At 46.2% G+C, this 26,438-nt stretch overlaps 1 protein-coding gene across 1 annotated transcript in view; it reads left to right on the top strand.

Annotated features, from left to right (window-relative positions):
• Positions 1 to 24,699, top strand: part of LOC115082585 (tyrosine 3-monooxygenase-like) — a 50,499-nt gene extending 25,800 nt beyond the window's left edge. Inside the window, 7 exon segments of the mRNA XM_029586802.1 lie at positions 5,760 to 5,934; positions 10,027 to 10,115; positions 10,875 to 10,906; positions 10,908 to 10,940; positions 17,962 to 18,012; positions 20,831 to 20,976; positions 24,560 to 24,699. Coding sequence (XP_029442662.1) covers positions 5,760 to 5,934; positions 10,027 to 10,115; positions 10,875 to 10,906; positions 10,908 to 10,940; positions 17,962 to 18,012; positions 20,831 to 20,976; positions 24,560 to 24,699 — 666 coding nt within the window.
• The last annotated feature ends 1,739 nt before the right edge of the window (positions 24,700 to 26,438 follow it).

Here is a 26,438-nt window from a genome sequence, read left to right as displayed (position 1 = left end):
AAATCTCCAAGAAACCAAGTAGGATCAGAGACTACATTTCAGATCTGTTCCGATGCCTCCCGTCCCCCCAAGCCCTATAGACCTGCACCCACCTGAGAAGCCCATATTCCAACTAATGGGCATATTATCCGGAACGCTATAGCATGAACATATGAAATAAAAATGAAATGACAGCAAGGATGCAGTCAAAAACACAATGTGCAAACAAAGAACCATAGCTATGTTATCCCAGTAGCCATGCAAAACGTTTAGGCACAACAAATGCTTTGCAGAAAAAGAATATCACTCCACAGACAGTGAGGCCAAAAAAGTCCGTGTGCTAGCCACAGAGTCAAACACTTTCCAGGCTCCGTTGTCTTCCACCTGCAGCCTCGCTGGATATTGTAAATTAAATTTCAGCTGGCGATTGTAAAGATCCGCACAAATCGGTGAATATTCTCTTCTTTTCTGGTAAACCAAAGCAGAAGAATCTTGGAAAGGTACAATTTTGTTTCCCTCATAAAGCAAGGATGACTTTTTTCCCTGTAGGCCTGAAGTATGGCCAGCTTATGTGTAAAATTAAGAAATCTAGCGATCACAGCTCACGGCCTTGTAGATCCCACTGCGTGAGCCCCCAGGCGATGGGCACGTTCGACATGGCAGCGCCCCTGAAGATGACCCAGGCCCGGTTCCACTAGGAGCCAACCTTCCAGCAAAGTATGGATGACGCGATCAGAAAGAGACTCAGGGAGACCCACAAATCGGAGATTGTTCCTCCGGGACCTGTTTTCCAGGTCATCCACTTTATTCCAAATCTAGTATCTTTTTCCCATGGTCCCCTGCTGCTGCCTCAATGCTTGTGCCTCTGATTCGACCTCTGCCACTCTTTTTTGAGTGTCCTCCACCTGCTGCTTGATCGCATTCAGCCTCTCGTTTCCCGACGCTATTTGCTGGGATAAATCATGAAAACGTCCATCCAGGGCCTGCAGCATGGCCCGAGTCACCTCCTGGACTAGTGCGCTACTTTTAGCAGCCTGGTGCGAGCATGGGGGGGGGGGGGGGGCCTGTCGACCATTTTGTTTTCAGTTGGCTTACCCAGTGTTTTTTTCTCCCACTGCGGTTTGCTGGCCATATCCCCACCGTTCCAGAATAGAAAATCCTCAATGCACATCTGGAAAGCCTCAGTGAGCGTGGTGTCAGCCTGGGTAGTAGAAAAGGGTGGGAAACAGGTCATTTTTTGGAGGAGGTACCAGGAGCGAGCCAGTTGCACGTCTCACCCGCTCATCGGATCACATGGTCTCCAAGCAGAGACTCTTAAATCCCTCATCCTATCCTACTCAGATTCTGTTGCCAATCATTCATTATCTGATAGTTCAGAAGAAACAGTATGGGAACAGAGTCAAGTTCATTAGCAAATTCATAGGTTGATTAAGTGGGCATAAGTTCCTGCTTAAGTAGAAGACAATTATTATTGAATTAGCTTTTCCCAAAGGAATACGAAGTACATTTCCCAGGCACAACATTATTAAGCATTGATCAGACATCCTTAACCCCTACACCGCTGCACAAGTTACCCCTACACACCCGTACGGACATTGTCTTGTGTAGTGGAAGTCTCAGGACATTCCTTTAGGCAGGGGCGGTTCTACAGGGTGACCCATGGAAAAGTAGCCCGCCTCCAATACCAGTGCCAGGAGGCAGGCTACTTTTCCATGGTCCACCCTGCATAATGAGGCAGGGTGAGGCGGGCTTCAGGCGGCGGCAGAATTTTGAGGGGGCAAAAAAACGCCCTTCTCAGAACGCCACTGTGGCGTCTGCCTCACCCTGCCTGCCCCTGCAGCGGCTGCCGACCCCAGGCCGGTGGTGGAAGAAGAGGAGGGTCGCTGCCGTGGGCTGCTGCTGGAGGCCACGCCGGCAGCGTGGAGGAGGGATGCCACTGTCAGAGGCCAGGCCGGCGGCAGCTGAAAGGGAGTGGGCGAGTGGGGGGGGGGGGGGGGGGTCGGTGGGGGGGGGGGGGGTAAAGTGAAAGGGAGTGGGGCGAGAGGGCACCGACCCTCGCCTCAGGCGGCAGATCGCAATGAGCCGCCCCTGCCTTCAGTCACTGATACGACTGCATGCTGGCAGGTGAAATCGTGGTGCCCGCTGACACTTAGTTGATACCAGCACAGCTGATCAGGCAGCAGAACTGCAGGGGGAGGTGGTGCAGCCAGGATTGAATTGCCGCTGATAGAACCTTTTTAGAAGAGACTGGGAAGGTCAGGGATCGAGCAAGAAGAGGAAAATGAAAAAGAAGAAAAATAGAAACAGGCAAAGAGAGGCAGCAGGGAAGGGGAGGTTTGTGATGGAGAAGACAGGAAGTGAAATAGGAGAGGTCGTGGGAAATAGTGATAAATCACAGGATGACCTTGCGAGACTGGAAGATTGGGCATCCAAATGGCAGATGAAATTTAATGTGACAAGTGCAAGGTGTTGCATATAGGGAAAAATAACCTTTGCTATAGTTACACAATGTTAGGTTCCATATCAGGTGCTATCACCCAGGAAAAAGATCTAGGCATCATAGTGGATAATGGATAATAGAAGGATTAAGGGGCACTCCATGAAGTTAGCAAGTAGCACATTTAAAACTAATCGGAGAAAATTCTTTTTCACTCAACGCACAGTTAACCTCTGGAATCTCTTGCCAGGGGATGTGGTTAGTGCTGTTAGTGTAGCTGGGTTTAAGAAAGGTTTAGATAAGTTCATGGAGGAGAAGTCCATTACCTGCTATTAATCAAGTTGACTTAGGGAATGACCTTTGCTATCACTGGCATCAGTAGCATGGGATCTTCTTAGTATTTGGGTAATTGCCAGGTTCTTGTGGCCTGGTTTGGCCTCTGTCGGAAACAGGATGCTGGGCTTGATGGACCCTTGGTCTGACCCAGCATGGCAATTTCTTATGTTCTTAAAAGATTTACAAGCCTTTGATTCTTGCCTCTGTATCTTCAACTACTTAATTCTCTCAATGTATAGCTCTTAGTGCAGGTTATGCATCATTTTGGTATCTCTACCTTATCAATGTGCAGTTATAGATTAGAGCTGTAATTTTGCTTTCCTCTTCCTTTAATGGTACCTTAAACTGCTCGAGCATCTGGGATTATCATCCTTGGTCTCTTTCTGTTTGATGGCTGCCAGGCCCTCCCCTTTAAAGAGGGGCAGGGAAAACGCCAAAGAACAAGGCAGAGTAAGAGCAGAGAAGGGAGGCCCAGGACAGAGTGAGGCTGAGAGAAGATCAGACAAAAAGACAGAGCCATCTGGAGAGGAGGTCCCCAGGACAGTAAATGTTGCTACAGTCAAATTTCAAGGTGAAATCCACCCATGCCCTGCCCCAGACCGTGCCCACGCTCCGTCCCTTTTTCAGAGCTGTTCATTTGTGTGCACAGCGGCAAGTAGATGCACACGCGGGCAGCTTTTAAAATCCGCTCGGCGCACGCCGGCCTGATTTCTGTGCACGTCTCCTGGCTTTGGGGGAGGGAAGCCGACCCCCTAGCACACATTTTCAGCCCTAACCTACGCATGTAACAGCCAAGCCAGACTGGCTGCATGCCCTCTCTGGAGGCTCTTACTTGGGTTTAAAACTCCCACAGCATTTCTTAGTGTTCAGCATCTTGTAGACGGTGCTCACTACAGTAGACGATGTGACATATGCTGGGGAATTGGCTCAAAGGATACCCTGATGCAGGTTTTTTTCCCCTGTGCTGTTTCTGGCTCACACATTCGCCTTGCCGTCATGAAAGTTTACTGAATGCCTTGGATGTCTGATCTCATTTGGGACAGGCAGTTTTTTTGTTGTTTTTTTTTTGTGTGAATTTGTTTATTGAGTAATATCAACAAAACATCAGTTTTTAAATATCATTTATTTGTTGTTGAAGAACTGAATCATTTGCTTGTTTGCTTTTTATGCTGGTTGCACTGTATAGCAAAATATTTTTTTCAAAAACCTGATTTTGGACTGGGAACAATTATGTTTTATAAAATGAGGATTCCTTATCCTAATTCCTTATCCTAATTGTATAGGGATCCTTTTTGCTATGTTAAATTAGTCCTTTGCCTTCATCCACTGTATGAGTTTTGTTTTTGTTTTATTTTTATACAATTCAACATTAAACCATCTAGTAAAAGAAAACTGTCTTCTGCAGACTGTGAAATATTTGAAAAGTACAAATGGCGAGTGGCAGCAGCCTATGCAAACAACTGCGCATGGCGACATATATGCATGTATAGCATTTTACATGCTATATCTTAGCATTTTATACATGCACATTCTAAAATACTCGGATCTCTACCCTGCAGCATACGCACAAGTGCATGTGATGCATTGAAACCACGTATATCAGTGCATCGAGGGTGCGTGCATTTCCTACCTATTTTAAAAATATACGTGCGGATATTTTACTCGCAAAAGTCAGCTAATTTTAAAGCATGCACACGTAAATGAAATTAACAGTCTCACCAGTTGGTCCACCAGTTGTCCTCCAGGTCATCGAGACCTTCTTGCTTGTTCAGCCTGACCTCCTACCAGTTCACCCAGACCTCCCACCCAGCCAGTTCTACATAACAAACACATTTAATAGATTATGCCAGATAATTAGCAGGCAGAAAAATCTGCAAGTAAGTTGGAAAATGCAGGCGGGTGTCTTAAAATAGCAACGTATACTTGTATGTGTTGGCCCTGCCCTGGAATACGTCTAGACGACTCCTTATTTTACGTTTGTACTGTATATGTGAGCGTGAGTGAAGTGAAATACGTGCATATTTTTGACTTTTTAAAAATACAGAGTACACAATTAGAGGCAATTATGTGGGTATATGGCAAATTTTTATGCAGGGAAAGTTTTGAAAATTCACCCCTAATGGTGCTTATTGAACATGTGCTTTTAAATTATATTTAAAGCTCTTTAGGTTGCTTTCCTTTAATTCTTATACAACCTTAGAAAGGCCATGTATGGTAGGAGCATCACAAATTCTGTCACGTATACTGGATTTGATTGCTTCGTGCAATGTAATTTGTGATATTTTGACCAGTACCAGCCATATTGCAAACAGGGTTACTGCAAGGGTTCAGCTTAAGTGTACAGGTCTGAGCTGATGCACACTTGCCAAGGATACCTAGGGTGGGCAGTTTTATAGCATCCTGGATAATTTGTGTATGAACATAAGTTACACCAATTTTCAAAGTGAATTTATGTGCATGAGTCTGCTTTGAGGATTATATTTGAAATTAAGCTCACAAACTCATCCGTCCATAGTTAACGCCTGCTTGTTGCAGTGCCTAATCTGTACATGTGAATTTACCTGCATAATTTTTAAAATAAAAAGTAAGCGGATAAATCCGAACTCTGCCCCAGCTTCGACTCTCTCTCCCCACACCTGGTATGCCTCTTTTTTTGTGCGCATAAAAGTATGCACAAAATCGGGTTACACCATATGGTTATGCATACAACCATAGGAAATTTTGTAAGGAGCCATTTACATGCATAAGCCTGTGTTTTATGTGCATCATGCAGTGGCTATGAAAAGTCACCTCTTAATATATGCAAGAAAAAAGCAAACAGCAAACAATGCTGTTTTCTGTGGTGCTTGTGACTTGGATTGGCCACTGTTGGACACAGGATACTGGGCTTGATGGACCTTTGGTCTGACCCAGTATGGCAACTTCTTATGTCCCCTTATTTATATTAAATCATAATGTGTCACACCTATGATTTCTAAGCTCTGTTTTCTCTGATTTTTTCCTGAAGACGTTTGAAGCCAAAATTCATCACTTGGAGACAAGGCCTTGTAAGAAGGCCCAGGACACACTGGCAGAGCTGGAATACTTTGTCCGTTGTGAAGTTCACAGCTCAGATCTCAGCACCTTGGTCAGCTCCATCAAGCGGGTCTCTGAGGACGTAAGGAGCGCAAAAGAGGACAAAGGTACCCATCCCGAGTTTTCTGACTTCCCATTATTTCTGTGGCTGTAATATTGATTCTTGGCCTTTTTAATCCCCTGGAACAAAAATAATAGCCTATAGATTACCACTAAGACCTAGCAGATTTCAAACTGGAGATGCTGGATGACTCTGTCCGGCCTTAAGTGCTGGAAATGACCATTTTAGCTTTCATTGGCCAAGCCAGGTTAGGACTCATGCACTTGGACGGTCATAAGAAGGAGCACTCAGACACAGGAATATTTTGCATAGGAAGCTGCAGAGATTTATTTAAACCCATTTCCAACAGGATGCCTGTGATATTTCTTTTTTCATGGCTAGAAATGACTGACTGGGGTGAGTTCAGCCTGCAGCCTGAAGTACAGAACATCTGAAAAGTGAAAAGGCAATGCAAACTAAACAAATTAGGATATTCTAGGCAAAAGGAAAAATAGAAAGCAAAAGGAAATGCTGAAAAGGTTGCTGCCTTCTGTGTGATATTATGTAATGGATGCCAGGTGCAACTATTCAACCAACTTTATTAGCACCGTGGCAGAACTTGCTATTACATTGAATCTCTATCCTTTTAGATAAGTTTGAGCAACTGTTATTTTATGTATTTAATAAACCTAAATGGAGGCTAATCTTATTACACATTAGAGTTGGTATGCATTTAGGATTTATTTTAATTCATTATTTAGGAATTTTCTGTCCCTGCTCACTTCACGTGCCCTCGCTTCTGGTGGGAGGATGTCTGTGGAAGGGGTGTGGGGGTGGTGTGTATGTGCTGTAGGGCAGGAGGTGTATGAGTGGAGGGTTGTATGGCTGGAGGCGCTATTTCCCTCCTTGCCTCTCCACTTTGTCCCCCCCTCCTCACCCTTGTGTGTGTGTTTTGGGGGGGAGGGATGGGGAGGAGGGTGGTGATACAGGTATGTGAGGTATGTGAAGGGGAGTGTGATAGTGGGGGGGGGAGGTGATAGTGGTGTGGGGGAGGGGTGGGGGAGGGGTGGGGGAGGGGATTTGGAGCAGTTTTGGGGAGGCGTGTGGGGTGGTTGGATAGGTGTGCATAAGTATGTAGTTGTTGTGTGTGGGGGGGGGAGAGGGGTAGTGATAGTGGTGGGGAATGTGGGGGTAGTGGTATAAGTGGGGTGTGTGTGGGTTGGACACTGTCTCCCCCTCATACTCTCCATTGTCCCTTTCCCCTCTTGTGTGTGAGGGGGAAGTGTTGAGTGTTTTTTAATATAATCTTCACTTTGTAGCCCTCCCCCGATGTGGTGTAGGTGGGATGCGTGTCTAAGTGGGTGGGGGGTTTGGAGATGCAGTTGCTGGTGTAGGTGGAGTGTGTTTGGGGAGTGTTTGTGTTATTCTGGGGTGGGTGTGCGTGAGGGAGAAGTGGCATGGCATTGTAGGTGGGATATATGAGGGGAGGTGTTGGTGTAGGCTGGATGAGGGGTATTTATGGGGGAAAGTGATGGAGTAGGGGGGTGTGTGTGAGTAGGTGGGATGTGTGTGGGGGAGGGGGATGGGTTGATATAGAGATGGGTGTGATTGAGAGTGCAGGGGCTAACTGGGGGAGGGTAGGGTTGTGGGTGTGTCCATGTACTTGTTTCCCCTTGAGTCCCCCCAAACTCCTTTCTTCCCCTCTTTCCCTTTTAACTCATCTCCTCTCTTACTTTCACCCTCCCCTCCCCTCTATCTCACTCAGCCCTCCCTCCCCACACTCTCCAATTTGTAGCCCTGTCCTCTCTGCCATCCCTTCTCCCCACATGTCTGAGTTGGAGGGGGCATTGATTGATGAAGGTTGGATATGTATGGGTGAGGGCACTCTTTCCTCCCTCCTCACCCCTGTGTGGTGGTGTGTGTGCATGTGATGGTGGTAGTAGTGATGTTGGGATGGGTTAGGGTGGATGGTCACCAGGCTCCATGTCATAAGAAACAAACTAATCCAATCCTGGTTTTGTCCTATTGCATGCAGGGACTTGTAGTTCTGATTGTCCCACTGATTTTCCTATGGAAATCAGAACGTCAAGTCCATACATGCAACAGGGTAAAACCAGGGCTGGATTAGCCTGTTTCTCATGACATGGAGCCAAGTGGTATCCCTAGGGGGTGGAGTTGATGGTGTGGGTGGGGATATAGGGGTGGGATGTGGAGGGGTATCTGTGGGTGTATGGATGTGTGTACTCTTTCCTCTTGTAGCCTCTCCACTTTGTAGCCTTCTCCTCCTCCCTCCCCCCAGTGTGTGTATGTTGGGGGTTGTTGAGTGTCATGGGTGTGTAGTGTGTGTAGCTGGGAGCACTCTTCCTCCTCACATCCTCAACTTTCTCTCCCTCCCTTACTCCTACATGTGCGTGTGGGGGTTGGGGGGGAGAAGATGGAATAAGTGTGGGTGGGTGTGTACTGATAAGGGGAGATAGGTGGTGGTGTGGGACTGTGAGGTAGGTGTGTGTGCATGCACTCTTCCCCCATTTAATCCCTTGCCCCCTCTCACCTGGTCCTTTATCCCCCTCTCCTACTCCCCACTCCCTCCCTCCCCTTGCACTCCTCTTACTCACCCCTGCCCGACCTTCCCTCCCAGTCCTCTCTTCTCATTCACACCATCCCCCTTCACTTTTCTCACTCCACCTACCCCCTTATACACTCTTCTCACTCACTAACCACTCCCCTCCCACCTCAGGCCGCTTCCTGCCACTAGTGGGACCTGGGAAACCAGGTGCTGGTTCACTGCCCATGCTGCATCCCCCCCCCCCCCCTACAATCTTCTCATTCATCTTCTCTTCTCCCTGCCACCTCAGGCTACTTCCTGCTGCTGATGGGGGTCTGGGAAACCTCACCAGCCTTCCTGCTGCTGAGGCCTGGTTTTCTTCCGCTGGTGGGGCCCGAGAAACTCCAGCAGCCTTGGCTGCCGGTCCCACTGCCCTACCACCTTGGTGCTGATCCTGCCTCACCTCGCCCCTCCACCTGATGCCTCCTGCAGTGGCTGCCCGCGTCCCAGCTCGGGGTGCACCTTGCAGCCACGTGTACAGGCGCGCCGTGATGCCCAGCCAGAGCCCTTTAGATTTATAACATACAGACAGAGTATGTGTATTACGAGGCTAATTTTCAAAGGGCTTAGGAGCCTAAATTGGACTTTTGAAAGTTTCTGAATGCCTAGTTTTATCAGAGCTAAATTTCATACCCTAAAATTTGATTGGCTATGGGTGAATTTAGAGGAGGGATAAAAAGGTTTAAGCACTTAGCACTGATTTTCTGCACTAGGCCCCTACCTTAGGCCTTGATTTACTAAGATTTTCCCCATGAACACAGAATGGGAGAAAGGCTTTTGTAAATCAAACCCTTAGGCTCCTAAATCTAGACAAATGAGTAGCAGGCTCTAAATTTAGTTACCTGAGTTTATCTGATAATAGGGGCCAACATTTAGGAGCTTAGGAGTTCAATATCAGGCTTGATAGGATTTGCTGCTAATTAATGTTTCTCATTTTGCTTTATTCCATGCCCGTTTTGGATTGGAATTTGAATTATTCTTGTTTTATAATATTTGATTTATTTATTCCATTTAGAGCCCTTCGTTTTCAGCTTTTCTTTTCTTTTCCCGGAAATTGATCAGTGTTTATTAGAACAAGAACAAAAACGGGAGACCTCAGTGGAAGAAAATGATCTGGCATTTTTCCAGGTAAATATCGTTTTTGTTCTTGTTGTAATAAGCACTGATCAGTTTCCGGGAAAAGAAAAAGAAAAACTGAACCTGAAGGTCCCCAGCTATATCATTTACCTCTGCTTGATGTTGTTATCTCTTGTTCTACGTTTGGAGCATCTGTTGGCCAGTAAACTAGTAGACCAATGGAAGGTCAATCAATATTCAGAGAATATCGCCAGTGACTGCACAAACACAACTTTGGCATACTTCTAATGAATCCTGTAATTATGAAAAACATTGGTGTTCCCACGAGGAGTGATGTTGTGTCAGCCCGACTGTATCAAGCAGGCCCGGAGCCGCGTACAATCCTGGCTGTAGTGCCCTACTCTGGAAGAGCATGCAGTTCTGGCTGAGTTACCCAGGGCCAGGGCTCTTGCTGACTCTCCTGTTTCCTCTTTATAGTTCACTGGTTTCCAAAGAAAATTTCCGAACTAGACAAGTGTCATCACCTGGAAACCAAGTTTGACCCAGACCTGGATTTGGATCACCCTGTGAGTGTATCGGCTTGACTTTTTCCTGAAAGTTCAGTTAGGCCCACACCCAGCCCTGCTGTTATCACAATTCTCAGGAAAGGATTCTGCTTGTGTAACCGTGGCTGGCAGAGCAGAATGAAATGTTCTGGCATGTTCCATGCCCTCTCTCTGTCTTTCATGTTCTTGCCTGTTTCTGAGCTGCAGCATTTCCACATTTCCTCACCGGGTGGCTGAGTACTAAAATGCACCAAATTTCATGCAGAACTTGCAATTTTCTCTGTGAGTTTTTCTGCCGAGCCTTGCATGCAAATACACCCTGGCAGAAAGCTTACGCACTGAAGTTTTCCACAGACAACTTCCCAAAAATAAAGATAACCATCTCAATGAGGCCTATTTGCGAGTATTTTAGCGCTGCAGACGTCATTAATGAGCTGCTTTGCGCAAAGCTGAATCACAGCAGCTCATTGACCTTGATTTTTCCCTAAAATTTTGCAAGAGTAAATTACTTTTGCTACATGCAAAGCCAAACAATTTCACAAAGTTTGTTTAGCGTGTAAAAAAAAAAAAGAAACTTGTCCACAAAAAAAAATTTAGGGGCAAAAGTTGCCATTTTAACGTGCACAGTGGCCTTTGCAAAATATAGCACACTTGAGTACATCGGCCTTTTGCTCTGTAAGATTTATTCTCTCTTTGTAACATCTTTCTCTTCGCCTCTCACTCTCCCTCTTATTCTGTAACATTTCTCTCACACTTTGTCATTAATCTGCGTCTTTGCAGGGCTTCTCTGACCAAGAATATCGGAAGAGGAGGAATGATTGCGGACATTGCCTTCCACTATAAGCAGTAAGACATCCTAGGGATGTGTTGTTGGTTTCGAGAGAAACTCTTTCAGGGAGCACTGCCAGCTGCTGGCGGCAAGTAGACAAAATGTTCCATCCTACAAATCTGCGCCGACCTCTGGACCCAAAAGCACAGAGTGCAATGTAATGTGCGTTCGTTCAGTGTCCCAGAACTTGGCAGGATGACTTGGCGACAGTGGCCTTTCAGCTAAGCACCAGTGAAAGATAAAATGGGAGGGCAGATCGCTCCCTGCCCTTTTAAATGCTCACAGGCTGATGCACAGCTTTGCCCGCCCTTGAACACCGATTTTGTGACTGTAAACCTTTACTGCCGATGCAGCAAGGAGGTTTACGCTCACGAAAGGTGCTTTCTAAAATGGGAGTCCTGCTTAGCGTCCTCACATGGAAATCCCATGTACATGAGGGCACTGAGCAGGACTCCCTGCTGCAGAGAGGTGCATTGGCCCTCATCCTGTGTTTGTTAATGCTGGACACTAACTCTAGGGTCAGAGATGGAGTAAAGCTTCCAGAGCTACTTAAAACCCTCTAAAATGGACAAACAGTTCAGCTCGACGCACTTTTTTAAACTCTCGATGCATTTGCATGGCATTAACTTACTCCATTGGGAGTTTAAAAAAATGTAATCTGGGCATTAAAAATCTGTGCTGAAATCCAGTGCTCAGGTTCTTAACGCCCAGGTTACTGCATCGGCCTGACAGTCAGCTATTAAGATTCCCAGCTTCTCCGCAGCCCTTCAACGTCCAGAAGTGCCTGGGCTGGGAGGAAGCCTATTTACACGATTGTCCTTCAGCAAGCCTGAGAGACTTAGCACTCCTATCTTAACCACAGAGGCAGGCCCATGCAATATCACCACTCAGCACCCGCTTTCCTAACACGAGCCCATCCGCCTCTCCCGGGCGGGCGATGCAGTAGGCTAATGAGCTGAGGCGTTAAAAAGGAGGCGTCAGGGGAAACTGTGTGCCCAGGAGACGTGGCTGTCAGTACGGGTTAGGAAAACGGACGCTCATATTCCTCCTGCTGGCACAATATACACACACATACATTTTTTGTACAGTGCTGCTTTCTGTGGTTCCTCCTACTTTGTATTGCAACGATACTTTTAGGAGGAACCACAGAAAGCAAAAGTTTTGCTGTTTTGGTTGAGCATTCCTTATCGCCAGCTCCCGGGCTGTCATTAAATTTGCCACATTACAATGGGCACGGGACTTTTTTTGAATTGTGGAGTAATAGCTCTTGTGATGAGTGCTATTAGCTACCCGCTGGTTTGGACGAGCGTTTTGGACGCGCTGATCCCACTATTGCATCGGGCGTAAGTCTAGCGCATCCAAAACGCGCGACCAACCGCGCATTTAGCGTTGCGCCGACCTGAGCATCTGATATTGCATTGGCCTGAGGGAGACTGAGAACCAGCAGAGACAGGCCAGGGAGACAGTGAAGAGACAGGAGATACAAAGTGTTGCCAGAAATTAAATGGGTTGTGAAGATCCACATAGGATGGGGTTAAGGGATGGGGGTAGAGTGAGAGAGGGGGGGGGTGATTCTGGCCTCAGTTCCAGCCCATGGCAAAACTGAGCCTTCCCTCTCCCCACCAGAAAATTCTGCTCTGGCTACGTTCCTGCTGGCGTTCCGGTCGAGGTCCATTCCTTGAATAGTTAGACTTAGGTAACGGGGGGCAAAACGGAGGGAGGTCCTGCGATAGCCGGCAGCGATTGCACCTCCGCGGTGTGATTGCTGCCGGCTTTTGCGACGAATACCTACACCATAAAAGGTGCACTTATTCGGTGCGAAACTGGTGACGATAAGGAACCTTACCTTTCACACCGCCAGCGATGTGTCCGCAGCATCGACCCCGGTGCCGCCCCAACTCCTCCTCTTCTGGGGTCGATTACGCCCCGACTCCAGCCCGAGCTAGCTATCGCGTGCGAAAAGGGACTTTTCGCGTGCGAAATCCCTTTTTGTGTGCGATAGCGTTAGAGAATGACCCCCTTAGTGAGTTGGGAAGAGGCTACAAAACAGGGGAGCAATCGCCAGGTTGTGAACGAAGGCTCGTAGCGCCAGATTCCAGTCCCAGTTCTGACGGAGCTGGAGGAAACGACCGGGCCCTTCCTCCCGTCTCATAAAAGCTGTCGGAATCAGGCTGGCCCGATATCTTTGGCAGCATTGTGTGCGCTGCTGTGTGGGAGATCCAGGGCGCGAGTCCTGAGTCCAGTTTCTGCTTCGCAGGCCAACCAAGTCAATTCACTTACATTTTTTTTATTTATTTTACTTTTCAGGCAATTCAAAGTGAATTACATACAGGTACTGCAGGGGGCTGGAAACCTGTTCAGAGTAACCTAATCAAGCATATAACCAAATAGAAATGCAGAATCTCAAATACTCATCAATAATGCTTAGCAGAGACATTTTCCATAAAAATTATATTACAGACCTGCACTATATTTAGGGACCTTTGTTTTCACTTTTTATTTTATTTTTCCTGGGAATTTAATGTTTTAGCGAAAAAAAAAAAGTCACAGGAAATACAACAGTTCCAACACAGATTTTTTTTTCTGTTTGTATAAGAAAGTCAATTTTTCGCTGATTATTTTTGGTATAACATTGAAATTCCCAGGACAAATAAAATAAAGCTAAAAACGAAAGTCCCTAAGTACCTGCTATGGAGACTCCGGCTCCTCTGCTCCCTACAGTGCTCAGGGTGAATCTGCACCAGCTCTGGTCCAGATTCAACCATTCAAGCAATCTGCACTGGAATTGTTTCTTTTTATTATTTTAAAGTTTTCCAAACTAGTTAAAGTGAAGTTTGTCAAAGAAGAACTTTTTTTGCTTTTTAAGTTTACATATTTCTTGTCCTGTAACAAACTCAGGATCTGTCTCTGTCATTTGCTGACTGTGTGACCATGATTAAGTCACATTAGCTTCATGTGTCTTGAGATCTGGTTGGAAACCAGTGATTTATCTTAATCTGACTTTTCTAGTTAACAGATTATTATTTGTGAGGAAAAGCTGCTGTGCTAGGAAACTTTATTTGGACATTATCTGTTTTTTTTTTAAATTTCTAATCTATTGCATTTCAGTAGATGATAGTTCACTATTCTTGCAAATGTCCAACAGAATAGCTCTCATATATGCTGTCTACAATGTTAAGTAGCTGAAAAAAAAGTATATTTTCATTGACATGGTCTTAAATCTGAACATCAAAATTATATCCAGAAGTTTACTGAAAGACATTCACATTTGCTCCAAAAATAATATTTTCACAGGGCTGCCTGGAGAACTAGTTGGTCTCTCCGTATCCTCATTAAGGGATATAAATATTATTGGAGCTCCCTCTGCTGGCTATTCCTAGAACTGCACCTTGAGCCTGAAATTAGGGCAGGACACAACTCCTGTTCTTAAACACACACCTGGAATCCAGTTCTGAATGCACATTAGTTCCAGGCTCACAGCTGTTTGTGTTCACACTTGGAGGGGATTGGAGAGCAATTTCCATAATAATCCTGAAATAACTAATTTAAGAGTGAATCAGTCTCACAGGCTGGGATTAATTATTTCAGGAGTAACTACCACTGGTCTGATTAATTACATTCATGTGGTCAGCTCCAGAGCTAAATTTGAACCTGAATGGAAAGTAATCTACATTAATCCAGGACTACCTTCATGGTGTGAAAAAATCAGAATGTATCCAGAATTTAATTCTGCAGTAATTAATCCAGAATTTGGAAGCATTGTGTAGGGAACAGCATAAACATAGACCTACAGGAAAGAGCATGGGATAATGATGAAGTTAAAATAGCAAGTCAGAATTGCCAAACATGCTGAATCATTTCCTGAAAGGAAATGATTCAGCATGTATAGTTAGAAAGGACTGACTACTTGGAGGTTTTAAACTTGTGCCAATTCAGCCCTTTCTTAGCATCCAGTCAGATGAATCCAGAACCAGTGGATGGAGCAGTATATATACCCCATGCAGTGACATCAGCCTGCCAGTATTCTCCGTCTCCAGCAGATGGTGGACGTGCATCCCCCTACTGGGGATTGCTTCGATTTGAAAAAGGAGAAATAAGGAAAATAATTTACCCCATTCTCCTAGGACAAGCAAGATGGTAGTCCTCACACATGGATGATATCATCGATAGAGCCCAGCATGGAACTCTGATCTCAAAGATTCTAGAGTTTTCAGCATGCCCCACTGAGCATGTGCAGCTGTAGTCATCACCCTGCCCCCTAGGCAGAGTCCCTCAGTCGCTTTTTTTCTGTAGAGCTCTCATCTCACGGTTGTGGAGCTCGTGCTCTTTTTATCAGAAAACGTTGTTTTTCACAATATTCAGCTTTGCTCTCTTCTTACAGTTTGTAAGTGATATTTTTCTAGAGCTGCAGCTTTTCTTTTTTAGTTTTATTCTTTTTTCCAACTGTCTGCCGGCCGCATGGTGGGTTCTCCTCTGTGCTACCTTACAGAGTCTGTTAATAATAATAAAAAAAAATTGCTCCTGCAGGTTTTGTATTTATGTCCTTTCTTTGCTCTTTCTTTTTTCCCCCAGTGCTGACAGGACTGAACTATATAGTCCGTCGGTGATCTGTGTAGGCTGCTGAGCCTGGGGACTTGCCTGAGTTCTACCCTCTTAAAAGAAGCACTATCATTAGAATCCATCTAGGAACCTCAACATTGAATAACATTCAAAGTATCTGCCAACAATTTTCTTTGCCATCTAGTGGCGATTGCCTGGTATTACACATAGTGATTTTCTCCAAGTTACCCTAAAAGAAATCCTGGGGCTCCCTCACCCAAAATCTCTTCCCAAACCATACTCCAAGATGTGGACCCAATTTAGGGGCCCTGTCATATGACGATAAAGTAAATGAAATTTTAAAACAAAATGAAAACCAAAAGTAAAGGTCATCACTGCCACTGTTATAAATGGTGCTGGCAGACTGAGGCTAGCACCTTTGTAAACTGTTGCCCAGCACAGACTGGGGCCAACCAGGCTCAGATCAGGCTGAAGGTGATGCCATTTAGCTTGGCACAAACGTACAAAGGCGCCGGCCCTGGTCTGCCCTCACCCTTTGCAATAGCAGCAGTTGTAGGGCAGATGGGTCTGGGATTACTGCAGTAAGAAGATAAGATGGTCCAAGGAAGGGGAGCTGAGGAGGATTAGGGGACAGCCCAGGAATGGGGGGCGGGGTGTTGGCATCATTTGTCATTTTTGCTGTGTTTGTCATTTTGTTTTGTTTTTTTATTGACAAAATGTGTTCAATTTCTTTCGTTTTGTTTTAAAAACGAAATGAAACAAACAGGAAATTTTGTTAATATTTCCTATTTCATTTCAACAAAAGCACATTGCTACTTTTTCACAACAAGGGCTCATCTGGGCTTCTTGCAAGCTTTCTTGAATTCCATTAGGTTATTGTGGCCAGCAGCTGCAGCTAAGGGCAGTGGTGACACTCCGTTGAAGTGGACGTTGCATGGTGGTATAACCCAGGACTCGTTATTGAAATGGTTTATTCCAGCACTCCCATGTGGGAGTTGCTGATAGGGTGATCTTTTGTTGTGTTTTGAGCATGCTCAGATTATGAGTCACTCTGGGAAGAGCTCGCGGACTATTTGGTGTTCGGTTCAGCACGTAATCCTAGTGGATGCAGGACCCTGTAGAACATTTGCCAGTTTCAGGGAGGATTATGCCATCACACTTATCTGGATTTTTGCTTAAATGGCAATCTGTATCAGGCTATTTCTCCAGTGAGCATTAGCCCAGTGAGGATGAATCTCAGCTAACGAGCTCTGAATGCTGAAAATGAAGGTGAATGTACTATTATTAATTTTACCTCCTCTTGGTGCAATAATTGTTCAGGATTTGGTGTCTTGAAATGAAACAGTTACCTCTTACTGGAGAGAAACTATTTTGTCATATTATGTATATGTGAATCAAATAAATAAGGTTGGACTCAACAGAGGTGTCCCTGATGTTGTTTGAAGTACATGTATTTATGAATTGCAAAGGAACCAATAATAGGAGAACCAGTGCTGGTGGAAGGGTGTCCAGCCGCCCGAGGTGGTGATGATGTCACGAGATCTTCCTCTCTCTCTCTCTCTGCAAATGACAAACGACCCCAGCTCATCAAATACATACTCAAAAATGGAAAACGCCCTCCAGCTCTGTGCCTCACCCAAACCACTTATCATCTCATCCATCCTTTCAAAACTGCCGTCCTTACCGTCTACTCTGCCGCCCCACTTACTTCTGGCACCCTAGGCCACTGCCTAACCCTGCTTAATGCTTCTGCCAGCCCTGAGGAGAACTTGCAGTTCTCCTCAGGTTCTGACTGCAAGTATTATGGATTTACAGGTCACAGTACCTCCCAGGGATACTGAGATGGGCTCTGCAGAGGTTCATTCCTAAGAGGAAATAGGGCTAAGGCTGAGCAGTACCATTTTGAGAAAGGAGACTCTGGGGAGTGGGGATCCTGGCCTCTGGGGGCTGGGATTTTTGCTGACGGGGAGGAGTTGGGGGTGGAGCCTGGTGCTGATATTAAAAATGCATTTTCCCTTTATTTTGACAACAGGCCACCTCCAAGGGCAGAGGTAGGATGGTGGGAAGAGATGTCTATGCTGATCCCTGGGACTTTTTGGTACCCTTGGGAGTGAAAGGGGCCATTGGACCCCTTTAAACGATGGTGGCCCCACAGTCCTATGCCCAAAATTGCATGATCTGTGGGCATATTTACCGCTGCTGAATTTTTCCCCGTTGTATTTAACCATAATAACACAGGAATTGCAACGTGGCAGGGCCCATTACTGCGGCTTTGTGATTCCCACGGTATTTTTAGCTTAGTGAATGAGCTCCTAAGTTTGTACTGAGGGAATGAAAGGTGAAATGACTTGCCTAAGGCCGTTAGGAGCAGCAGAGGTGCATCAGTGAAACAGGATGATAATTTAAAATTAAGAGTGAGCTCAGTGTCCACCCAGGACTGCCATCCTCATCCTATTTGCTTGTTTTTTCATCTCACAGTGGGGAGCCCATTCCTCGCGTGGAGTACACGGCAGAAGAGATCGCAACCTGGTAAGTGCCCTTTTCACGCCGGTAATTTCCTTTCCTGCTTTGTGCTGCCAGCTCCATCAGAACCAGCCTCTGTTGTGCCATGGCCTCATGAGCCTTCATTCATAACTTTCTGGGTTCCCCTCCCAATGTCTTAGCCCAGTCATCGCAGTGGCAGTACTTGGCTCTGGAATGCAAGTAACATAGACCCTAAGTCTGTCCACTAGGTGGCACCACTGAGAAAAGGCTCAGACTCCTTCCCACCTAGGGGCCATGAATGCTGCCTCTGTAGCATCTCTGGCCACCTTGGGGAGCAGAGTCCTGGCCCAGGAAATAAGTGCAGCATAGTAGCCTGCAACCACTGATCTGGCCACACCTCCTGGCTGTATTTATGGCCTCAGTCACCCTTTTGTCTGAGCTAGCTTATGTTTGGCATTTTAACTGCAGAAAAAATAGTTGGAAATCCGCTATTGATTGCCATTTCAGCCATCACAATAGTGACTCCTGAATACCAAATTACTTCAGTATATACAGTACCATGTCCTGCACCATTATGTACTTATACAGCCTCCCATCTCCAATGCTGCTGGGAAAATTTAAGATATCAAAGTTTCCTGTACATACCCAGATCAGTCCAGCCAAGTGGGTTTTGCATCCCTACCAGCAGATGGAGGCAGAGAACAAAACTTTGAGGCACTGCTACAAAACAGAGAGTGCCACCTGCAGTCCCTCAGTATTTCTCTGTCTCCAGCAGATGGAAGAGGTGCAAACCTGCAGTCTGACCAAAAGTTTAAACTGAGAGAGAGATTTGGTTTGAAGAAGTTTTTGAAGGCTTCCTTAGGTGTTAGGCTGCTTCGGTGGTGGTTGCGAAGACAGAGGAGGAGTGCCAGAGGTCTATCCAGCAAGTTATGGACACCTTGCAGTCGCTTGGTTGGGTAATTAATTTGGTGAAGAGTCACTTGGTGCCTTCCCAGTCATTGAAGTATCTGGGAGCACTCTTCGATACCCAGCAGGGCAGGGTGTCTTTGACCTCAAACGGGGTGACCAAATTACAGGCACAGGTGTCTCATCTGCTTCGGCTTTCAGTGCCAATGGTCTGGGACTATTTACAGGTTCTGGGGTCCATGGCTTCCACATTGGATTTGGTTCCATGGGCCTTCACACACATGAGACCATTACAGAACACGCTCTTATCCAGGTGGAATCCTGTGTCAGAAGAGTATCATCTGCCTTTACCTCTCTTACAAGAGTCGAGCTCCAGTCTATCGTTGTGGCTGTCGCGTCCCAACCTCGAAAAGGGTGTGGATCTGGAGACCCCGGACTGGGTAGTAGCGACCACAGATACCAGTTGGGTGCGGTGTGCCTGGGGCAGTCGGCCCAGGGACTTTGGTCAATGGAGGAGAGGACCTGGTCCATCAATCGCCTGGAAATGAGGGCAGTCTGCCAGGCATTAGAGGTATTTCTTCCCTGGATCAAAGGCAAGATGGTCTGGGTATTTTCAGATAATGTGACGACAATGGCATACATCAACCATCAAGGAGGGAGGAAGATTCATGCGGTAGCACTGGAAGCTCGAGAGTTGTTTGGGCAGAGTTCCATCTCGAGGGGATAGCAGTATCTCATGTCACAGGTGCAGACAAAGTGCAGGCGGATTTTCTCAGCAGGCAGCAGTTGGATCTGGGGGATTGGGAGTTATCCCTGGAAGCTTGGGATTATATCTGTGCCAGATAGGGTGTGCCTCAGTTGGATCTTATAGTGATGCGGCCAACGCAAAGATGACAAGGTTATTCAGTCACAGAAGAGAGATCGACGCAGTAGGCCTGGACACTCTGGTGTGTTCTTGGCCGAGCAGGCTACTCATAGCAGCAGAGACGGGAGTGAAGTGCTGTTTGCAGAAGCATTGCTGACAGTAATTGACTGTACATCGGATGAGAAATACACTATTGAGATTTTTTCATAACTGTGGAGCGTTGAAGCCCCTAAGGCAGCGGTTTTTGAACCGCGAAACTCAGCCTGAGTCGGGCGATTTTTGAACACGTCTCTGATCTGGGTATGTACAGGAAAGGAAAATTGGTTTTTACCAGTCCAGAGACCCTCCCCATCGCTGCTGAAAGACTGTTTCCTGATAGTTGATGTAATATATTCAGAAGAGTGTTTGTATATAACTTTTTTGAGTTTCTGGAGATGACAAAGGCTCCAGTGCAGGGGGTTCCAGCCCTTCTTTTCCTGTTCACCCTGGAGAGGGTTTTTAGGTTCTAATTCTTTGACCTGGGTACAGGTCAACACTGAGGGACTGCAGGTGGCACTCTTGGATATGTAGCAGTGCCTCAAAGTTTTGTTCTCTGCCTCCATCTGCTGGTAGGGATGCAAAACCCACTTGTCTGGACTGATCTAGGTATTCCAGGAATGAAAATTAGCAGGTAAGAACCAATTTTCTTATTTGAGACCATCAGCAATCACATTAGCCAATATTCTGAACATCCATGAGCAAGGAAAGAATTATTGATCCAAGAACAAAAATGCGGAGTCAAGAGGATCCGAAAGTCAAGTCTCATAACATGCAGATAGTTCTAATGCCATGAAGATGCTCAGTCATAAATAAAGAAGCAAACATGAAGATCAAAACTGCACCAAGAATCACACTAACGAGCATAAAGAATCAAATAACTAAAACCTGTATAAAATGAACAAATCCTATAAATGCTGAATAAAAATAGTTATCATAAAGGCCCACATACATCACAACAGGACAGAGTGGGCACATAAGCATGAATCCAGGTCAAAGACATCCCCGACATGCAGTTGGGGATTCATATATTGAGCATGTCTCTGATCCTGGCAGGAGAGAAGTTTACGTGACGCTGAAGAGCCTATACCCTACGCATGCCTGCAGTGAGCACTGGGAGGCCTTCCAGCTGCTGGAGAGGTTCAGCGGTTACAGTGAGAACAGCATCCCCCAGCTGGAGGACGTGTCCTGCTTCCTGAGAGGTGGGTACTGCTGTGCTGGAGTGTGATTCTGAGTCCTAACGCTCTGGGAATCGGAATCCCGGCCCTGGGAGCATGAATCCCTGTGCTAGAGCGTGGCGAGTCTGAATCCCAGCCCTGCAAGGCTGAGAGCATTAATCTTGGCACTAGAGCACTGAGAAAATGTAACCTAGTGCTAGAATGCTAAAAGTGGGAATCGTGATGCTAGAGCACTAGGACGGGGAATCTTGGCACTGGGAGTGTGAATCGAGATATTAGCATGTTGTTCCTGTAGTTTGCTCAGCCGTACATCCTTCCTTCTGAAGGATGTACGGCATTGAATCCAGCGTCTGTCCACAGCTCTGTTTAATGATTTTTAGCCAAACGCTGTCAGCAGTTTTCTTGTTTATCGGCTCTCTTAATCAGTATAATCAGGGCTTCCGGGCTCCTGCAATTGCGCAACCACAGTAAAGGACGCAAAATTTGGCACTTGCTGCGGAATTGGCCGGTCCTAGCCAAATTACCGCAGCAAACTGGGGGCTGGATCCTACCCAGAAGAGAAGCGCCATTGGTGGCAGTGGGAAGGTAACATTGGGCATTGCCTCCCTCCGATCCCCTCTCACTCACCCTCCTGTCAGGAAACGGGAGGAGAAGAGCCTTGGGTGGAGACTTCCTCCTCCTCTGCCAGGGTCTGAGTCGCACTTTTGAATTCAAGTGCATTTTTCCCCTCGCATTCTGCTCCAGTACTGAAAAGGAAAGTACATGCGCACTTTCCTTTAAAATTTGGAAAAGTACCCACAGAGATTTGTATCTGCTTTTCCTGTGGATAATTTCTCTCCTGAAAAACAACATATATAGGATTGAAAATGTAAAATTGCATGCCTTGTTGCCTCTTTTGATCTAACCCCTTCTCTGATCCAATAACTTATCCTGGGGGTAAATGTGTGCATTGCTGATCCCCGTACATACGTTTGCCCATGTACAGCGTGGGCAATTTTCAGACAGCCTGCTTACACGGGTGAATGGCTTATAAAATTGCCCTGAATACAGTAAAGGCCATTGCAGGGAGCACGAGTGCAAGCAGGAAACAGCAAAGAGTCAATTGGCAGGTACAAACTCCAGCATGCGTGCTTTGCCATTACCTTGAAATGGATATTCCATTCCGGCCAAGATTCAGCTAAATTGACAAGTTACTTCCTTCAAGTTATAGAGCTAAAATGTAGTGTTATGCATCTAAAAAAACAGAAAATATTGTTTTTTCAGAGCTGTGTGAACTCACTTTGCTGCCCGTTGGAGAGCTGTGTGTGTTTCTACTACTTCCCTTTGGAGCTGCACGTGCTCTAGGGGGGGTGCATTGTTTGAAACAAGATTTCATTAGGGTTTTTTTTCGTTCATTTCGAAAAAGAAAAAGGAAAAGCCCCTTGGGCCAGTCCCTCCCCCCAAAAATTGCCTGGATCAGGAACTTCCCCAGCCCCCACTTACCCCGTTTTTGGGGGTCCCATTGACATGGCTGGCCTAAAGCTTAGCCTAGGCCCAACCACATGTCATGGCCCACCACAACCCGACACCGAGGCCTAGCCTGGAGGCCAGTCCTCTTTAAAATGTTTGATCATAAATCAAAATGGTGCCCTCTACTCTGGAGGAAGGCACCAGAGTGACGTCACTCCGGCGTGTCCTCCATGTCGATGGAAGTGTATGTCTAGAGGCCTGGCTCCTGGCTTCCAGGCTGAGGCCTAAATCTTGGCATTGGAGCTTGGCCTCGAGCCTGGGTCCAGGCTGAGATCGAAATGCTGGGACCTGGCCTCTGGACTGGGACCCAGCATCAGACCTGGACCTAGACATTCGGGCCAGGCCCTGGCATTGAGCCTGCATCTAGACCTCGGCCTCAGGGTTGGGCCTCAGTGTCAGGCCTGGGCCTGACACTGAGGCCTCAGTCTCAGCAACAGGACCAGGCCTTGGGCCATGTGCCGGGTTTAGGCCTATGCCTAGGGCTGGCTATATCAATGGGACACTCTACGGATGGGGTAAGTGGGGGTCAGGGAGGTTCCTACTGCTTTGTTTTCTCTTTGCTTGGTGCCATGCTGCTGTGCTCATGGAGGATAACTTTCAAATAACTATGCAGCCGCATATACCTGGGTATCTGGCCACTTGGAAATCTGCAATAGTATTTTCTAACCTGTGTGTATCGGATATGCATGTATTATAACATATGCATATGTCTACCCTGCAACATACATGCATATATGCTTATGTGCATGTTTAGCTCCGTAGTCTGATAGTTTACTCCAGCTCTGACCAGGGGTTAAACTTCCAGCGTTAAGAAACCATCAGTTTAACCCTACATCCGCCTCTGCAGCAGGGAGTAATATCTAATGCCTTCATTAGCAAAGGGGGGACTGCACATTGTTTTGAACTACTGTCTCTGTTGGAGCTCCCTTTGAATAAAACAAAAACTGTCTTGAGACAGCACGACTCTTTGGCTACATACTTCCATGTACTGACTGTGTTTGTAGCGTCCTGTAATCCACAGTGTACTTCGTGCTTACGTACAAATACATGCAGTGCATTGAAAGTGAATATTTCAAAGCACTGAACGTGCATACTCTTTCCTATCAATTTAAAAAATATACATGTGAAAACCCCATTTACGCGCATTGTCGGTATATTTTAAAACGAGAGTAAATGCAATTACCAGTTTTCAGATTCTTCTACCAGTTCGCCCAGTTCTTCTCCAGGTCATCGAGACCCTTCTGGTTCTTCATCCTGAAGCCCTCCCCCCACCCCCACCCCAATTCACTCAGACTCCCACCCAGCCAACAGTACACAATAACCAAGTTTGATATCAATTGTGCCAGATAATTAGCAGGTGTAGAATAATGCCAGTAAGTTGTCAAATATTTGCACGCATAAGTCTCTCATATAAAATAATAACTTGTGCTCCTGGACAGCTCCTTTTTTTCACACACATATGTGCACGAGATACCTAAGTACTTTCAGTGTTTATCAGATAGCAATTACACGAAAACAAGCTACTTACACGTGTGTGTATAGGCTCATTTTTATGGGTGTAACTCTTTTAAAATTATCCTTTTTGCTGTTTTTTCATGTCGGGTTTTCTTCTGATGCTTTAGCATAGATAGCAACATTGTGAAGTTGTAAAGGGGAAAACCTGAGAGAAACTTTCATCTCCCATCAGCATGCACTGGAGAAAAGAATATTTTAGCATAAAGAATTTTTTGGATGAAATAAGACCTTTGTGGTCTCAGAGCCATGCACATCACCATCTATGCATGTTTCTTACTTGGATCCAATTAAAAGTATCACAGCATGCAAAGAACGCTGACTGACCAAGAGCGAGAGGGAGCACTTGCGCTCAGCGCAGGCGTTGCGTTCCACTGTGATCGCTGGCCACGTTTTGGTACTTGGCGATGATAACAACGGCAGTATACTGCTTCATTTCACACTTTGGCACATTAAAAGCTCTTTTGCTTGATGCTGCTTTTAACGATATACTTTTTTTTTTTTTTATAGTTTTGTTACTCTTGGACCCATAAAATCGTCCCACACACACACTGTTCCAGTCACTGGCTGTTTCTATTTCCTGCAGAAAAAACTGGCTTCCAGCTGCGACCTGTGGCTGGCCTGCTCTCTGCACGAGATTTCCTCTCCAGCCTGGCGTTCCGGGTGTTCCAATGCACGCAGTATATCCGCCACGCGTCCTCGCCCATGCACTCCCCGGAGCCGTGAGTATACTGTCCGCAGTACAACACACACTGCATCTTCCTGTTCTTAGCAAACTGCACATTCATAAAACAACTACCTCAGGAGTTTGCTTTGGGGTTGCAGGTTCCACATCCCCACTACAGGTGACCACATCTTCACATCCACTTGTGCCATCCCTTAGCAACTGGACAGCAGATGTGCTGCACATGGTGCATCCCTGATGGTGGCCAATTCTTTGCCCCTTCCCCAATAGTCTATTGCTCCAGGCTAGCTTGAGGAGCCTGCATGGAAATCAAATGACTGTGATGCAGGGGTGACCAACTGCGGTCCTCAATAGCTACAAACAGGTCTGGTTTTCAGGCTATCCATGGTGAATACGCATGAGATACAGCCGCATGGAATGGAGGAAATCCATGCAAATATATCTCATACGTACTCCTTGTGGACAGCCTGAAAACCAGACCTTTGTGTGGCTCTTGAGGATCAGAGTTGGCCGCCCCTGCTGCAGCGTCTTAACTCTCATCCTCTCCCAGAACACACACTCATCTGATCCCAGGTCATCTCTACCACTGCGATCTCGTTTGCTGTTTTTACTCAGTTATTCTCTGGGCATCATGGGAGTAATTCTGACACTGTCCAGGACCTGCCAACTCATTTTCAAAGGGAAACTCCCCGGGGAGTTTCCCTTTGAGAATATGGGATCAGCAGGAGCTTTGCCCCTGCAAAATACACATGAAAAAGTAAAAATGCACATGAAAAAGAACTCGTGGGGATTGCAAAATGATTTCACAGCCTCATTGCCTGAGCTCTTATTTTTTGTTGTGTGCCTTTTCTGTTTGTCTGAACTAGATTGTGAGCTCTTAGCAGTAGCGACTGCCCATTATCTATTTCTGTGGCGCACACTCCGGGTATGTGCTATACAAATCCTGATAATAATATCCTCACATACACTGTGCCCTCCTCATCCCCTTCCTTTTTCCCTGCAGTGCTGACCCTGCGTGTGCACTTTTAGCCCTGAGGAATTGAACCAGGCAACTGCTTAGTTACCCGAGCCAACCCCTTTGAATACTGCGCCCTTCTGAACAGGGAAAATGCCAATTCCAGAATGTTTTCAGGACTCCACGGGCCAGGCCAGAATCAGAAAGTCAAAATGGACTGGTGATCCAGGACAGGAAGCCGTAATGCCTCCTTCACAAGCCAGCGCACACTGAGAGAGGGCATCCAGAACAATTTTTCTGGCAAAGTGAAAGTACGCAGAGTGTTCACATCATAAACCCCGGGGTCAAGTCCCACCCATCAGGCTTCCTCGGGGGGTAAAATCACAGAGGTGCACTCTGGTCCCTAATGACTTATGTTAGCCTGCTCTCTAGGCACATAAAAATGAGAGAAGGTCTGTTACCTGTTTGTGAGCTGAGCACCAGTCTCTCATGGGTTCAGAAGAAATAAAATTGGTCGATCAGATGTGTAGTGGCGACAGCTTCACAAAACATTTCTTCTCTCTGGGTAGAATACATTGAAACTGCTGCCCAGGGTGCTGTGGCAATCAGAAAAGCAAACAGAATGTTAGCAATTATTAGGAAGGGAATGGTGAATAAAATGGAGGGTGTCCTAATGCCTCTGTATCGCTCCATGGTGAGATCGCATCTTGAGAACTGTGTACATACAATTCTGGCCACCACATTTCAAAAAGGATTTAGTTGTTGCACTGGAGAAGGTACAGAGAAGGGCGACCAAAATGATAAGGGGCATGGAACGGCTTCTCT

Source organism: Rhinatrema bivittatum, unplaced genomic scaffold (assembly GCF_901001135.1).
Source record: "Rhinatrema bivittatum unplaced genomic scaffold, aRhiBiv1.1, whole genome shotgun sequence".
NCBI lineage: Eukaryota > Metazoa > Chordata > Amphibia > Gymnophiona > Rhinatrematidae > Rhinatrema > Rhinatrema bivittatum.
This window is presented reverse-complemented; position numbering and strand designations above follow the sequence as displayed.